This window comes from Pipistrellus hanaki (assembly GCF_964339955.1).
Source record: "Pipistrellus hanaki genome assembly, chromosome: X".
Lineage (NCBI taxonomy): Eukaryota > Metazoa > Chordata > Mammalia > Chiroptera > Vespertilionidae > Pipistrellus > Pipistrellus hanaki.
This window is the reverse complement of record NC_140524.1, coordinates 80,068,696-80,082,441: the sequence shown is the minus strand read 5'-3', so window position 1 is coordinate 80,082,441 and position 13,746 is coordinate 80,068,696. Positions and strand designations below refer to the sequence as shown.

At 36.5% G+C, this 13,746-nt stretch overlaps 1 protein-coding gene across 2 annotated transcripts in view; it reads right to left on the bottom strand.

Moving 5' to 3' along the window:
* Window positions 1–13,746, bottom strand: part of DACH2 (dachshund family transcription factor 2) — a gene marked incomplete at both ends in the record, with an annotated part of 550,140 nt that overhangs the window by 184,329 nt on the left and 352,065 nt on the right. For both annotated transcript variants that reach the window (XM_084869646.1, XM_084869647.1), the window contains one exon: window positions 6,726–6,857. In XM_084869646.1, coding sequence (XP_084725772.1) covers window positions 6,726–6,857 — 132 coding nt within the window. The remainder of the gene's footprint in view (window positions 1–6,725; window positions 6,858–13,746) is intronic.

Genomic DNA, 13,746 nt, shown 5'->3' with positions numbered 1-13,746 from the left:
AAAGATATACCAGACCCTCTGTTATTAAAAAAATAATATTTAAAGTTATTTATATGAATCTCTATTTGCAAGTGATTACTTGAGGAACTGTAGCTTAATTTCCAGTAAGCAGATGTTTCATTTATCCAGACTTTTCCCCACATTATTGAAGTGTAATTGACAAATAAAAATTGTAAATACTTAAGGTATAAATTTAATTATTTAATATAGGTATATATTGTGACATAATCACAATATCAAGTGAATTAACATATCCATCACCTCACATAGTTAGCATTTTTTTAATTTTTTGTGTTGAGAACACTTTAAACATTTAATACAGTGCTGTCAACTGTAATCACATTATCATACATTAAATTCCCCAAACTTACTCATTTTGTATAAACTGAAACTTTGTACACCTTGACCAACATTTCCCCATTTCCCCCACCCTTTAGCCCCTGGTAAACACCATTCTATTCTCTGCTTTTTTATACCAAAGTGGTGGTTCTATTTTTAATATTTGGAAGAACCTCCATAACGTTTGACCAACTAACATTTCTGCCAATTGTATACAACTGTTCCGTTCTCTCCACATCCATGCCAATATTTATCCTTTTTGTCTTTCTTATAATAGCAATTCTAACAGGTGTCAGGTGATCTCTCATGGTTTTAATTTGCATTTCCATAATGATTAGTGTAGTAGAGCACCATTTCAAATAAATGTTGGTTATTTGTATGTCTTAATTTGAGAAGTGGCTATTCAGGCCCATTGCTAATTAAAAAAACAAAACAAAAACAAAACAAAAAAAAACACACTTTTTTTTGTTAATCCTCACCCAAGGATATTTTCCCATTGAGTTTTAGAGAGAGTGGAAGGTAAGGAGACACAGAGAGAGAAACTTCAATATGAGACACATAGAATGGTTGTCTCCCACATGCTATCAGGGCTGGGGATTGAGGCTGCAACTGAGGTATGTGTCCTTGTCATGAATCTAACCCAAACCAGTTTGTGGGCTAATGCTCTATCCACTGAACAAAACCAGCTAGGGCTTTAAAAATATTCTATTTCTTTCTTTTACATAATTGCTCTGGCGAGAACTTTGAGTAGTATTTTGAACAGATGCAGAAGATGGTGGAGGGAAGAAGGAGAGATCAACCAAATGACTTGCATCATGCATGCATATAAGCATAGCTAATGGACACAGACACTAGGGGGGTGAGGGCACAGCTGGGGGGGGGGAGAGGAATGGGAGGATAAGGACAGTTATGTAATACCTTAATCAATAAAGAATAATAAAAATAAGAGTTGGCATCCTTGCTTTGTACCAGAAGGTAGATGGAAAACTTTATGATGTTGATGTTGGATTATGATGTTGGCTGCGGGCTTTTCATATATGGCCCTTATGTTATGAGTTAAGTGTCTTTTCTACATATTTTGTTCAGAAAATTAATTATAAATGAATGTTTATTTAATTTTATGCTTCAATTACATTTTACATTCAATATTATTTTATAATAGTTTCAGATGTATAGCATAGTGATTAGAAAATCATATATTTTACTTGGGGTATCTGCCTTCTGAACTCTATCTCCCAAGTCCCCAGTCCTGGCTTCTGTTCCCACAGCTCCAGTCCACTTCACCCTCTCTTTGTCAGAGCACAGGGTGGGTGGCTCCATAGGGAATTTTGTGAGTTGACCTTTTAAGAGGGTGTCTGAATTTTTAGCTGTTACTCCCTGGCAGACAGCACCCCACTGCTTTTCGCAGTCAAATGTTATGTGGGTACCCTCCTCAGTTTTGGTGCTCTCTGCTAGAGGGCTAATCTAGGGGATTAGGTCCCAGAATTCTCAGTAGCACCCCCAGCAGTTGAGATATCTCTCTGGACTTCAGCTGTTGTCTGTAGCCTGACTGGTAATGGAAATGGAAACCTTTTGGTGTAATGGGACAATGGTCAACCAACTGAGCCACACCAGCTACTCAGAGCATTTTCATTAGTGACTTTAATTTACTTATACGTAAAGAAACTAATGATAAGTAAAGATATATTGTTGCCATTTTGTGAATTGTTTTCTATTTTGAAGTTAATTTGCCCTTTTTTATCTTGCTTTCTTCCTTTTTTATTGGTTTATTTTGGCACAAATTTGCTTTCCTTCTTCTTTTGTGTATCTATCATAGTTTTTTTTTTTTTAGCTTTTGTTTCACTCAAGACTTATACAAAACATATACTTTAAACCTTGATTTTAAGCTTTTAACTTAACTTTCATTGCATACAAAAACTACAATTTTAATTTCCCCTATTCATTTTGTATTACTATATTCAGAGTTTTCATCTTTTCATACTTAGTATCAATTAATAATATTTTACCTCAACTTTTATATTAGGGTTAAATTAATTTATGAACAACATTGCATTGCATTAATCTTTATTTGTCTATACATTTACATTTTCCAATAAGATTTATGCTACATCCATTTGCTTCTGCCAAATCTTTAAATATCTTGTTCCAGTATCTCCTATTCTGCAAATCTACTGCTGAGAAATCTGCTTATAGTCATATGATGGCTTCTTCACATATAATAAATCACTTTTATCATGTTGCTTTCAAATTTCTCTCTGTCATTGACTTTTGACAATTTGATTATACAATCATGTGCCACATAATGATATGTCAGTCAATTATGGACTACATATACATGTGACTGTGGCCCCATAATTTATAACAGAGCTGAAAAACTATCATCTAGTGACATCATAGCCTTTGTAATGCCATAGGACAATGCATCGTAATACAGTAATATCTCAGGTCTTCACATTCATTCATCACTCTCACTGACTCATCTAAAGCATCTTCTAGTCCTACAAGCTTCACTCATGGTAAGTGCCCTAAACAGGTTACCATTTTTTATCTGTTAAACTTTATTTTTACTGTACATTTTCTATGTTTAGATACATAAATATCATTGCTTAGCAACTGTCAACAGTATTCTGTAAAGTAACATGATGCACAGGTTTGTAACCTAGGAGCAATAGGCTATACCATAAAGCCTAGGTGTAGTAGGCTATACTATATAGGTTTGTGCTAAGTTATTTGAACAATGAAAAATTCACCTAAAGATGCAATTCTCAAAATCTAGCTCTATATTTAAACAATATATTACTGTAATGTTTCTCGGTGTAGTCTTATTTGGATTGATTCTATTTGGACATTTTTTAACTTTATTAATGTGGATGTCATTTTTATCCCTAGATTTTGGAAACTTTCAACCATTATTTATTTAAATGAGCTTTTTTCCCCTCCCTTTCTCTCTCTTTTCTCCTTCTGGGTTTCCCAAAATACATATACTGTTCCTTTGAAGGTGTCCTATATATCTTCAAAGTGTTCTTTCTACTTTTCCATTCTTCCTTCTCTTTCTCCTCTGACTAGAATATTTCAAATGACCTATATTCAAGTTCCTAGATTCTCCCTTCTGATTAAATAAGTTGTTACTGAAGCTCTCTACTGTGCTTTTGATTTTTGTCACTATATACTTCTGCTCCAAAATTTTTGCTTGGTTCTTTTTTTATGATTTCTATCTTTTTGTGAAACTTCTCATTTGTTCATGTACTATTTTCCTGATTTCTTTGAATTATTTGTGTTCTCTTGTAGCTTTCTGAGTTTCCTTAAAACAATTATTTGAATTCTTTCTCAGGAAATTTATAGACCTCTATTTATTTGGGGTCAATTATAGTGTTCATTTGGTGGTAATATTTTTCTTGACTTGTCATGCCCCATAGCCTTGCATTGCTATCTGCATATTTGAAGAAGCAGGCAGCTATTTCACCCTTTATGGACTTACATCAGTGGGGAATTATCTCCATCTGTGAGTGGGTATAAGTACTAGTACATTGGCTGGTGGGGTGCAGTGGCTCTGGCTCTAGCTGTTACAGTGGAAGCCCCATATCTGGGGCCTGGGGTAGAAACAGAATTGTTGCCTTTGAACTTCTTCATAAGCTGAAGTAACCATTGGCAAAGACTCTGAGGATATTTAGTAGGCAAGACTCTGGGTACCCATGGTGGCCATGAGGGCTGCTGAAGTCCTCAGTGGCAAAGGCTGCTCAGGTGTACTTGCTCTCCTCTTGCCGCAGAAGATAAAGTTATAGCTTAGAGAATCCCTCTTGGTAACAGGACCTGGTTTACAGGTGTGATCATGGCATCAGTGTTCATTTATAAACTATAAAAAACCTCAAAGACTTCATCTATTTATTATTAATATTATTATTACCATCATTATTTTACATCTGCTTACCTTCATTACATCAAGATGAGGATAAACTGTAATTTTTTGCACGATCACAGTTACTACTCTAATTCCATTTCTATAACATCAAGTATAACATTATCATATATGGAAACTTAATACTTTCTTTTATCACAATGATGGATATCTTGGGCTAAGCCAGATTATATGTAGCTAAGAAAATTAAATATTTACTATGTTAGAAATTAGGTCACCAGTATAGATCTCAAAATGTTTAATGCTGTCTTATTATAAAGTAACAACATAAACATCTGTAAAGTCTTTTTTAGAAATTGATATATCTGAGAAAATAATGACAGTTACTTCTTAAGCTCACACTAATATTTATTGGTACGAAAATATTTTTATTTACAAGAGAATTCCTATCAACTGTTAGTTACTTCCAAGACAACAAGATTTAAACCCAGTATGGGTTAAGAGATGTAAAGTTGTCGAACCTGATCATCAGTTCATCACGGTATCTTCATCATAAAAACAACTTTCATTCAAGAGGGTTGATAAAATTGTGTTACAAAACAGTGCTGAAGAGAAGGAAGAACATGGAAAGGGAAAATACTTTTCATGTATTCAGACATGGGATTGAAACATCTCTGCTAATTACTAACTTTGTGTCTCTGTTTTCTGATTTGCAAAATGCGACTATTGAAAATGTTTTCCCCTCCTGGGAATATGGTAAGAATTAACTGAGTTAACACAGGAGGTAGAAGATGAATAAGTTCTCAATATTTAATGCATGGTACTGTGATTATAGTTAATAATACCTTTATTATATATTAAAAGTGATTAAGAGATTAGATCTTAAATGTTCACAAAAAATATGTGATATTATGAAGATGTTAGATAACGCTATCTACACTAATAAAAGAATAAAATGCTAATTGACTGTACCTTTGTGAAGCCCACCAGCCAATCAGGTGTGAGTATGCAAATTAACCCACTGTCTTTGTTAATTTGCACATGCTGAGTGGCCCGGGGCGGGGCAAAATGCTTGCGTCATCACCTTGGTGACAACACAGGCATTCCACAGCGCCCCAGCTGCTCCAGGCCTCTGGGAAGCTTGGGAAGGCAGAAAGGTAGCTCCAAGCCAGAGAAAAGATGGTGCTAACAGCCAAGGGAAGGAAGGCCCATTCTGGCATGAATCTTCATGCATTGGGCCTCTAGTGGTGGTAATAATATTATAATATTACAATATATAAGTGTATCAAATCAACACATTGTGCACCTTAAACTTATACAATGTTATATGCCAATAACATCTACATTTTAAAATTTAAACTAAAAGAAAAATCATGGGAGATACTTAGTTCATATCTAGTAACAGGTAATTTTTTACTATTATTATTCTTTTGCTTAATATTAATTTTAATCTTATCTATGTCTTGCTTCTAGTTACATGAATCCACAAAATTATGCATTTTTCCATTATTACCTACTGTAAGCACTGATAAAAGACTAATTCTCATAAATCACCATGAACTTTTCAATTTTAGAAGAGAAGGATAAGCAGAGCTACACTGCAGTAAATTCAGACTAAGTTTATCATACTAATTTAATTCAAGAATTTTCCCCTTTGTTTTTTTCCACCAAGATAAGGACCCATAATACTTGAACATCTAGGAACCTAAAAGAAGAGAGAAGAGGCTGTTACCAATCTGCCTATAATATTATATTGAATTTACCTGAAGTTGGAAACCTATGGCCTCTCAGATAATATTTTGTTACCCCCTTTACTCTCCATTAAATTTAAGCTGTACTTATTTATTTACTAATGTAGACATTCATAAATGTTGAGAGTTATAATCCCACATAATTCCAAAAGACATGTGAGGGGTAGTCTTGTGATAAAAATAAGGAATAATTACCACAGGTAAAGGAGAGAAAACTAGTACGAAAAAGAAGGGGTTGTTTCTATCCAAAGGCATCTTTCTCTTCCTTTCATCTTTTTCCCCCCTTGCTGATTCTTTGTTCTTTCTCTTTTCTTTAGCCATTGCTGACAATACTAGGAGTCTGCCAGCACCTTCACTTAGCTAAGGAGGTGGAACTCCAACTAAAGAGACTGCAGCCCGCCCAAGGTGAATTCACAGAACTACCATTCAGTGGTAAATTACTTAAAGAAAGTTGAAGTAAAAAAAAAAAACCTGATATGAAGCTGAAGGGGGCAGCTTTTAGCAGGCAAAAGATAAAATAGCTAGCAAGATAAAAATTAGTATTTAATTCCTCTACAACAAAACAATGGGCATAATTCAATGCTTCCTCAAATGGGATTCTGACCTGTAATGGTTTCCTACTTTCAATGTACAAGCTATAGATAGGATTAATCATACTTCTTTAGTAACTCCTTAAAATTGAAGTGTACATATTATTGTCTTGCTCCCCTCAGCTCTCCTCTCTCCCATCGCAGAATAAATCAATGAGTCACCCGCCTTGGATATCTGAAGACACTTACCTGTATTACAATTAAGATCATCAGGTTCTGATTCTGCCCCATTTTGATTTCCATTTCCATGAAGAGTGTTCACTGCTATAAGCTTCATCTTCTGTAGCTTCATTGCCTCAGCCATTGCTGCAGCTGTTATACCTAAAACCAGAATTATCCCTTTTAAAATTAGGACAACTTAATGTGATTGAAAGCTTAATATGTTTCTTTATCAGGCCTATACTACACAGCATAAGCAAAGGTAAGCCCACCTCTAATGTACACTAATAAAAGAAACATGCAAATTGACTGTATCTCTTTTATTAGTGTACATTAGAGATCTACAAGCCACACCCAACCAATCAGAATCATTTATGCAAATTAACCCAACCAAGATGGCTGTGTCCACAGAGCAAGCAAGAGGATTGGATTTCCCTAGCAATTGAAGAAGCCAAGCTTTCCGCCCACCCTATGCTCAAGGCCACAAAGTTTCAATTATATAAGACAATTAAATCCCAGATCCCAGGGCCTCTGCTTAGGTCATCTGGGGATGCAGCTGGCCTGCAAACCACCACAGGACCCTTGCCCAGTCTGCCTCATGCCTCAAGGGAACCCCCACCTGATTCAGGACACCCCTTTAGGGCAAACCAGCAGGCCCCCACCCATGCACCTGGCCTCTATCCTATCTAATAAAAGAGTAATATGCAGATTGATCATCACTCCAACACACAAGATGGCTGCCTCCATGTGGACACAGGATGGCTGCCCCCATGTAAACACAATATGGCCACCACAAGATGGCCAGCAGGGGAGGGCAATTGGGAGGGACCAGGCCAGCAGGGCAGGGCAGTTGGGAAGGACCAGGCAGCAGAGAAGGGAAGTTGGGGGCAACCAGGCCTGCAGGAAAGGGCAGTTGAAGGGCACCAAATCTGAAGGGGAGAGCAGTTAGGGGTGACCAGGCCTGCAGGAGAGGGCATTTAGTGGCAATAAGGCTGGCAAGGGAGCAGTTAGGCATCAATCAGGCTGGAAGGGGAATGGTAAGAGGGTGATCAGGCTGGCAGGCAGAAGTGGTTAGGGGTAATCAGGAAGTCAGGCAAGTGAGCAGTTGGGAGCCAGCAGTCCTGGATTGTGAGAGGGATGTTTGGCTTCCCGTTTAGGCCTGATCCTACCTAGGGGACCCAGATTGGAGAGGGTGCAGGCTGGGCTAATGGACACACCCCCTCATTCACGAATTTTGTGCACTGGGCCTCTAGTTTATAAATAATATTATTTAACAAACTGAATTTCTACTCCCATAAATTACTTCATCTTGCAATGGATTATTTGAAAATCTAAAAATTCATTGATATTGTTGGATCCTTAATTCAAAACACAGAGAAACACAAAGAGAGTAATATGAAAATTGTTTGAGAAATTCCAAAACTCTTGCTAATGTGTTCTGATGTCTATTAAGATCTCTGGACAGGTTTTATTTATTTATTTTGACAGAAATCACCTTATACTAAATTCCAACTAAAACAATATTATCAGACGCACACTTAAATGTTATTAGAAACCACTTTCTAATTAGTGTAGATTAGAGATGAATATACTGTTGGTGCCCATGAATGAAAGGGGAGAAGGGTGGAAAAAATATTTTTTTCTCCCAGTTTATCCTTCTCATCCTTATGCACTGAGGGATAAAATAAATATAAACGTATCATGCCATTCTGAAAGTTTGCCATCCCCTGTAGCACATGTGTCAAACACAAGGCCCGCGAGCCAAATCCAGCCCGCCAGGCCTTGCAATGTGGCCCGCACCGCGCTGTCATCACTGCACTCCGCTGTCAGTTTATGACATTGTCAGTTTATGACTGTTCAGTAAACCATTCGGCCCGCGATTTAGGCTGGATTTTAGATTTTGGCCCCTTCTCTGATTAAGTTCGATACCCCTACCCTATAGTATACAGCAATTACATTGTTTTGTATTAATATAAGTAAATTAGAGACCCAGTGTATGTATTTGTGCACAAGTTGGGGTTCCTCGGCCTGGCCTACTGATTGCAAGAGTGTGCAATAATTATCACAGTCAAGATCCAGTCCTGGATTGTTAGTCAGAGGAAGCTGTCCCTTCCTCTCTGAAATCAATAAAAATATATTAAAAAACAAAAAAGCTCAGCTGAAGTGAATGGCACTTCACTTTTTAATTTTTTTAATTTTTACTAGTTTAAATTGTTTTTTATATTTTAAATTTTGTATTAGACCTTATTTTATTTTATATTTTTAGCACATTTTTCTGTCTCATTTCTTTTTTTCCTCATTTTTTTCTCATTTCCCCACTTTCGTTTTTTCTTTCTTTCTTGTTTTTCTTCTTTTCAAAAATGGATATTCTTTATCTACCTTATTGATGTGTTATTATTTTAGTCTCTGATGTCTTATTCATATATCTAATTTCCCCTTCTCTTTTATTTTTCTTAATTTTTACTCTCTTCCCTTGCTCTTTTCTCCTAATTTTTTAACTTGTTTTACTTTCTAAATTTAGCCCTCTTTGCTCTCTCCACTGTTCTTGTTTTCTCATTTATTTTCTCCCTCCTCTATTCTAAACTGTGGTCCCTCCCCTATTCATATAATTCCTTAACCTTATTTTGTCTACTTAAGCTCTGTGTCTAAAGATTCTGTGCTACCCCTCCCCCCGCTTTTTTACTGGATATCTTTAGTTTGTGCATTTTTGTTCATTTGTTGGTTTGGCTGTGTTTTCTACCCATATTCTTTCTTTTTCTTTCTATCATTCTTGCTCTCTTTTCTCTTTCATAATCCACTTTTCTCTGATGGTCACTTTTATTGGAGTTATAGGTATCTTGTGTACATTTGTGTTCTGTTCCTTCTGTGTTGTGTCTTGTAATATTTTATTTACTTCTATTTGGTTAGAACTTCCACAATGGTTGCCATGACATGGCACATAATGAGCCACATAATAAGACACCCTGAAAGGATACTCCATCCATGAACAGGACAAAAAGTTTCAAGACACAACTACATCAATAGAACCTAAATATTTCAAGTAGTTTGCCTCCCTAGAAGACCTGATAGAATGCACTGTTGGGTGCCACAAAACACCTACTACATAAGACCAATTTAAAAAATCTGGGTGGCATAGCAATTTGATGTAATATATAGAAACAATTACAAAGGAACAAAAATGGGAGACGAAGAAACAATCCCCAAATGAAATAAAAAGGAGGAATCACCACAAAAGGAACTAAATAAAATGGAGGTAAGTAATGTATCAGAGAAATAATTCACAATAATGATTATAAGGATGCTCATATGTCCGGATGAGGAATTTACCAATATGTATAAAAATCAAGAAGAAATGAAGAATGACATAGCTGTAATATAGTACACAATGAACTATTTCAGCAATAGGCTAGATGAAGCTGGAGACAGAATCAGTAAGATAGAAGACAAGGTAGAAAAAACAACAACACTAGAGCAGAGCAACAACTGGAATAAAAAATTAAAAAGCAGGAGGAGAGTCTAAGGCAGCTCTGGGACAACACAAAATGAAACAACATCTGCTTAATAGGAATCACAGAAGGAGAGGAAGCTGAGCAAGGACTATTAAATCTTTTTTTAATAAATAATGACAAAAAATTATCTGATTTTGGGAAGAAAAAAAATCACATAGGTGCAAGAAGCACAGAGAGTCCCAAACAAGATGAACCCAAAAAGACAGACACCAAGACACATTGTAAACAAATTGGCATATGTAAATGACAAAGTAAGAATCGTAAAGGCTACCAGAGAGAAACAGAAAGTTACCTACAAGGGATCTTACATTAGCTTATCAACTGATTTATCAACAGAATTATGTAAGGCCAGAAAGGAATGGAATTAAGTATACAAAGTGATGTAAAGCAAAAGACTGAATCCAAGAATACTCTGTCAGCAATGCTCTCATTAAAAATTGAAGGGGGAATCTGGAGATTTTCAGACAAATAAAGGCTAAGGGGATTTATTACCACCAAACAAGCAATACAAGAAAAGTTAAATGGACTGTTGTAAAAAGAAGAAATTGAAAGGGAAGAAGGAACACAGGGATAAACAATAAAAATGGCAATGATTACCTATCAATAACACCCTTAAAAGTAAATGGAATAAATTCTCCAATCAAAAGACATAGGGTAGATCCAGGTCAAGATGGCAGCAGACAGGACAGCAGTGATGGAGAGAGTATGAATGAGTGAGGGAGCAAAAGGGAAGGGGAGAGCTTCTGTGACTAGGAGCCCACCCTTAACACCACCCAGACTTTCCTCAGACACCATACCAGACCCTATATCCACTACAACCTAAAACCTGATACCTCATCTGAAGACCCACAGATACTGGGACTTGAGCCTCCCCAGAGTGGTCTCCCCTCCCACCAACATATCACTTCAGCCACAGGCCTGGTGCTACCTGGTGCCTGGATAATTTTGTGAGTCTCTGAGTGCATGACACTCCAGCCAATCCTACAACTTCAGCTACAGGTCCTGTGTGACCTGGTGCTCGGGCCATCCAGTGACTCTCAGAGTGTGCTACCTTCCTACCAAGCCTCCTGCTTCAGCCACAGGCCTTATGGCACCCAGCACCAGGTCCATCCCGTGAGAGTGAAAATGGGGAGACAAAGAAACAACCCTCAAAGGAAAGAAAAGGAGGCATTATCAGAAAAGGAATTAAGTGAAATGGAGCCTGCAATATGTCAGAAAAAGAATTCAGAGTAAGGGTCATACACTTCCTAAAATGGCTGGATGATATATTCAATAACTTATTTAAGAATCAAGAGGAAATTAAGAATGATATAGGTATAATAAAAGCCCAATGAAAAGTTTCAACAGTAGACTAGAAGAAGCAGAAGACTGAATTAGCAAGTCAGGGTGGAAAAATACAATCTGAACAGCAATTGGAGAAAAAATTAGAAAGAACTATGAGAGCCTAAGGAGCCTTGGGACAACATAAAACAGATTAACATCTGTATTATAGGACAGAAGGACAAGAATTAGAGCAAGGTTTAGAAAACCTAATTGAAAAAATGACAAAATTTCTCTGATTTTGGGGAAGAAAAAATCTACACAAGTAGAGATGGTCCTAAACAAGATGAACCCAAAAAGACCTGCACTAAGACAAGTCATAATTACAATGGCAAATGTTCATGACAAATAGAAAATACTAAAGGCTGCAAGAGAGAGACAGAGAGTTACCTACAAGGGATCTCCCATTAGATTATCAAATGATTAATCAACAGAAACACATAAGGCCAGAAAGGAATGGAATGAAGTATACAAAATTATTCAAAGGAAGGGGTTGAATCCAAGAATACTGCATCCAGAAAGGCCATTATTCAAAATTAAAGGGGGAATCAGGAGATTTTCAGACAAATTAGGGCTAAGGGAGTTTATCACTACCCAGCCAGCAATGCAAGAAATGCTAAAGGGACTATTGTAAAAAGAAGAAATGGAAAGGGAAGAAGGAACACAGGCATAAAGCATAAAAATGGCAACAAAGAAGTACCTATCAATAATAACTTTAAATGTAAATGGATTAAATGTTCCAATCAAAAGTCAAAAGGTGGCTTAATGGATAAGAAAACATGACCCATATATTTGTTGTATACAAGAGACCCATCTCAGAAAAAGGGGACTTACAGAGACTGGTAGTGAAGGGATGGAACAACAAATATCCAGGCAAATGGAAATTTTAAAAAAAGCTTGGGTAGCAATAACTGTACTTATATCTGACTAAATATATATACCTCAAAGTGAAGGCCATAACAAGAGATAAAGAAGGCCACTTCATAATCCAGCAGGGATCAATACAGCAAGTGGTTATAACTCTGGTAAACATATATTCACCAAATATAGGAACATCTAAATACATAGAAATACTTCTGGAGAATATCAAAGGAGAGATTGACAGCAATACAATCATAGTATGGGGACTTAAGGCCCCACTGACACCAGTGGATAAATATTCTAGACAAAAAAAAATCAACAAGGAAACAGCAGTACTAAATTATACTTTAGAACAGATGGAACTACTGATATTGTCAGAACAGTCCAACCCAAATCTACAGAATATGTATTCTTCTCAAGTGCACATGAGACGTTTTCAAATATAGACCACTTGTTCTCAAAGAGATTTTGAATACTTCAAAAAACATATTTAGGTATTTGCTCTAGTGACACATATGCTAACATTAGAACAATATAGAGAAAGCTGGCAAGGATCCTGTGAAAAGATAAAATGCAAATTTGTAAAGCATTCCATATATTTTAAATGTTTTTATTGATTTCAGAAAGGAAAGGAGAAGAGATAGAAACATGAATGATAAGAGAGAATGGTTGAACAGATGCCTCCTGCATGCCCTCTACTGGGGATTAAGCCTGCAACCCAGGCATGTGCCCTGATGGGGAAATAGAAGGCCTCCTGGTACATGGGTTGGCACTCAACCACCGAGCCACACCAGCTAGGTGCATTCCATATTTTTTCCATGATGGTAGTGTACAACAATGAGCATGGGCTTAGTGTCACTGAGCTGTATACTGGAATGGTTAAAATGGCAAATTTTATGCTATGTATATTTTATCACAACAAAAGGAAACATATTTGGTCAAGTCAGTAATCACCTACAATCAAAACTGATAACAAGAATATAAAAGAAGAAAAAGATAATTAGCTTCTAATATACTGCCAAGTTAGTGGTTTTTTTTTTCTTCCACAGTTGTTCATAGAAAATATTTAAGTTTCAGTTCAAACATGTTAACCAAATTTTGTCTGTGTCTATGAGTTTTTGTTTTTCCTGTTTGCTTATTCATTGCTTTCAGATTTATGTCCCAAATATGAGTGAAATTATAGGTTTCTTAACTTTTTCTGTCTGTCTATATGGTGGTTACCAGAGGAATTAAGTATACAAAGTGATGGCCATCTTGTGGTGGCCATCTTTTGTCCACATGGTGTGGGGGTAGTAAAAGGTAATGGGGTCAATTATATGGTGTCAGAATATGATTTAACTTTGGATGGTGGGCACACAATG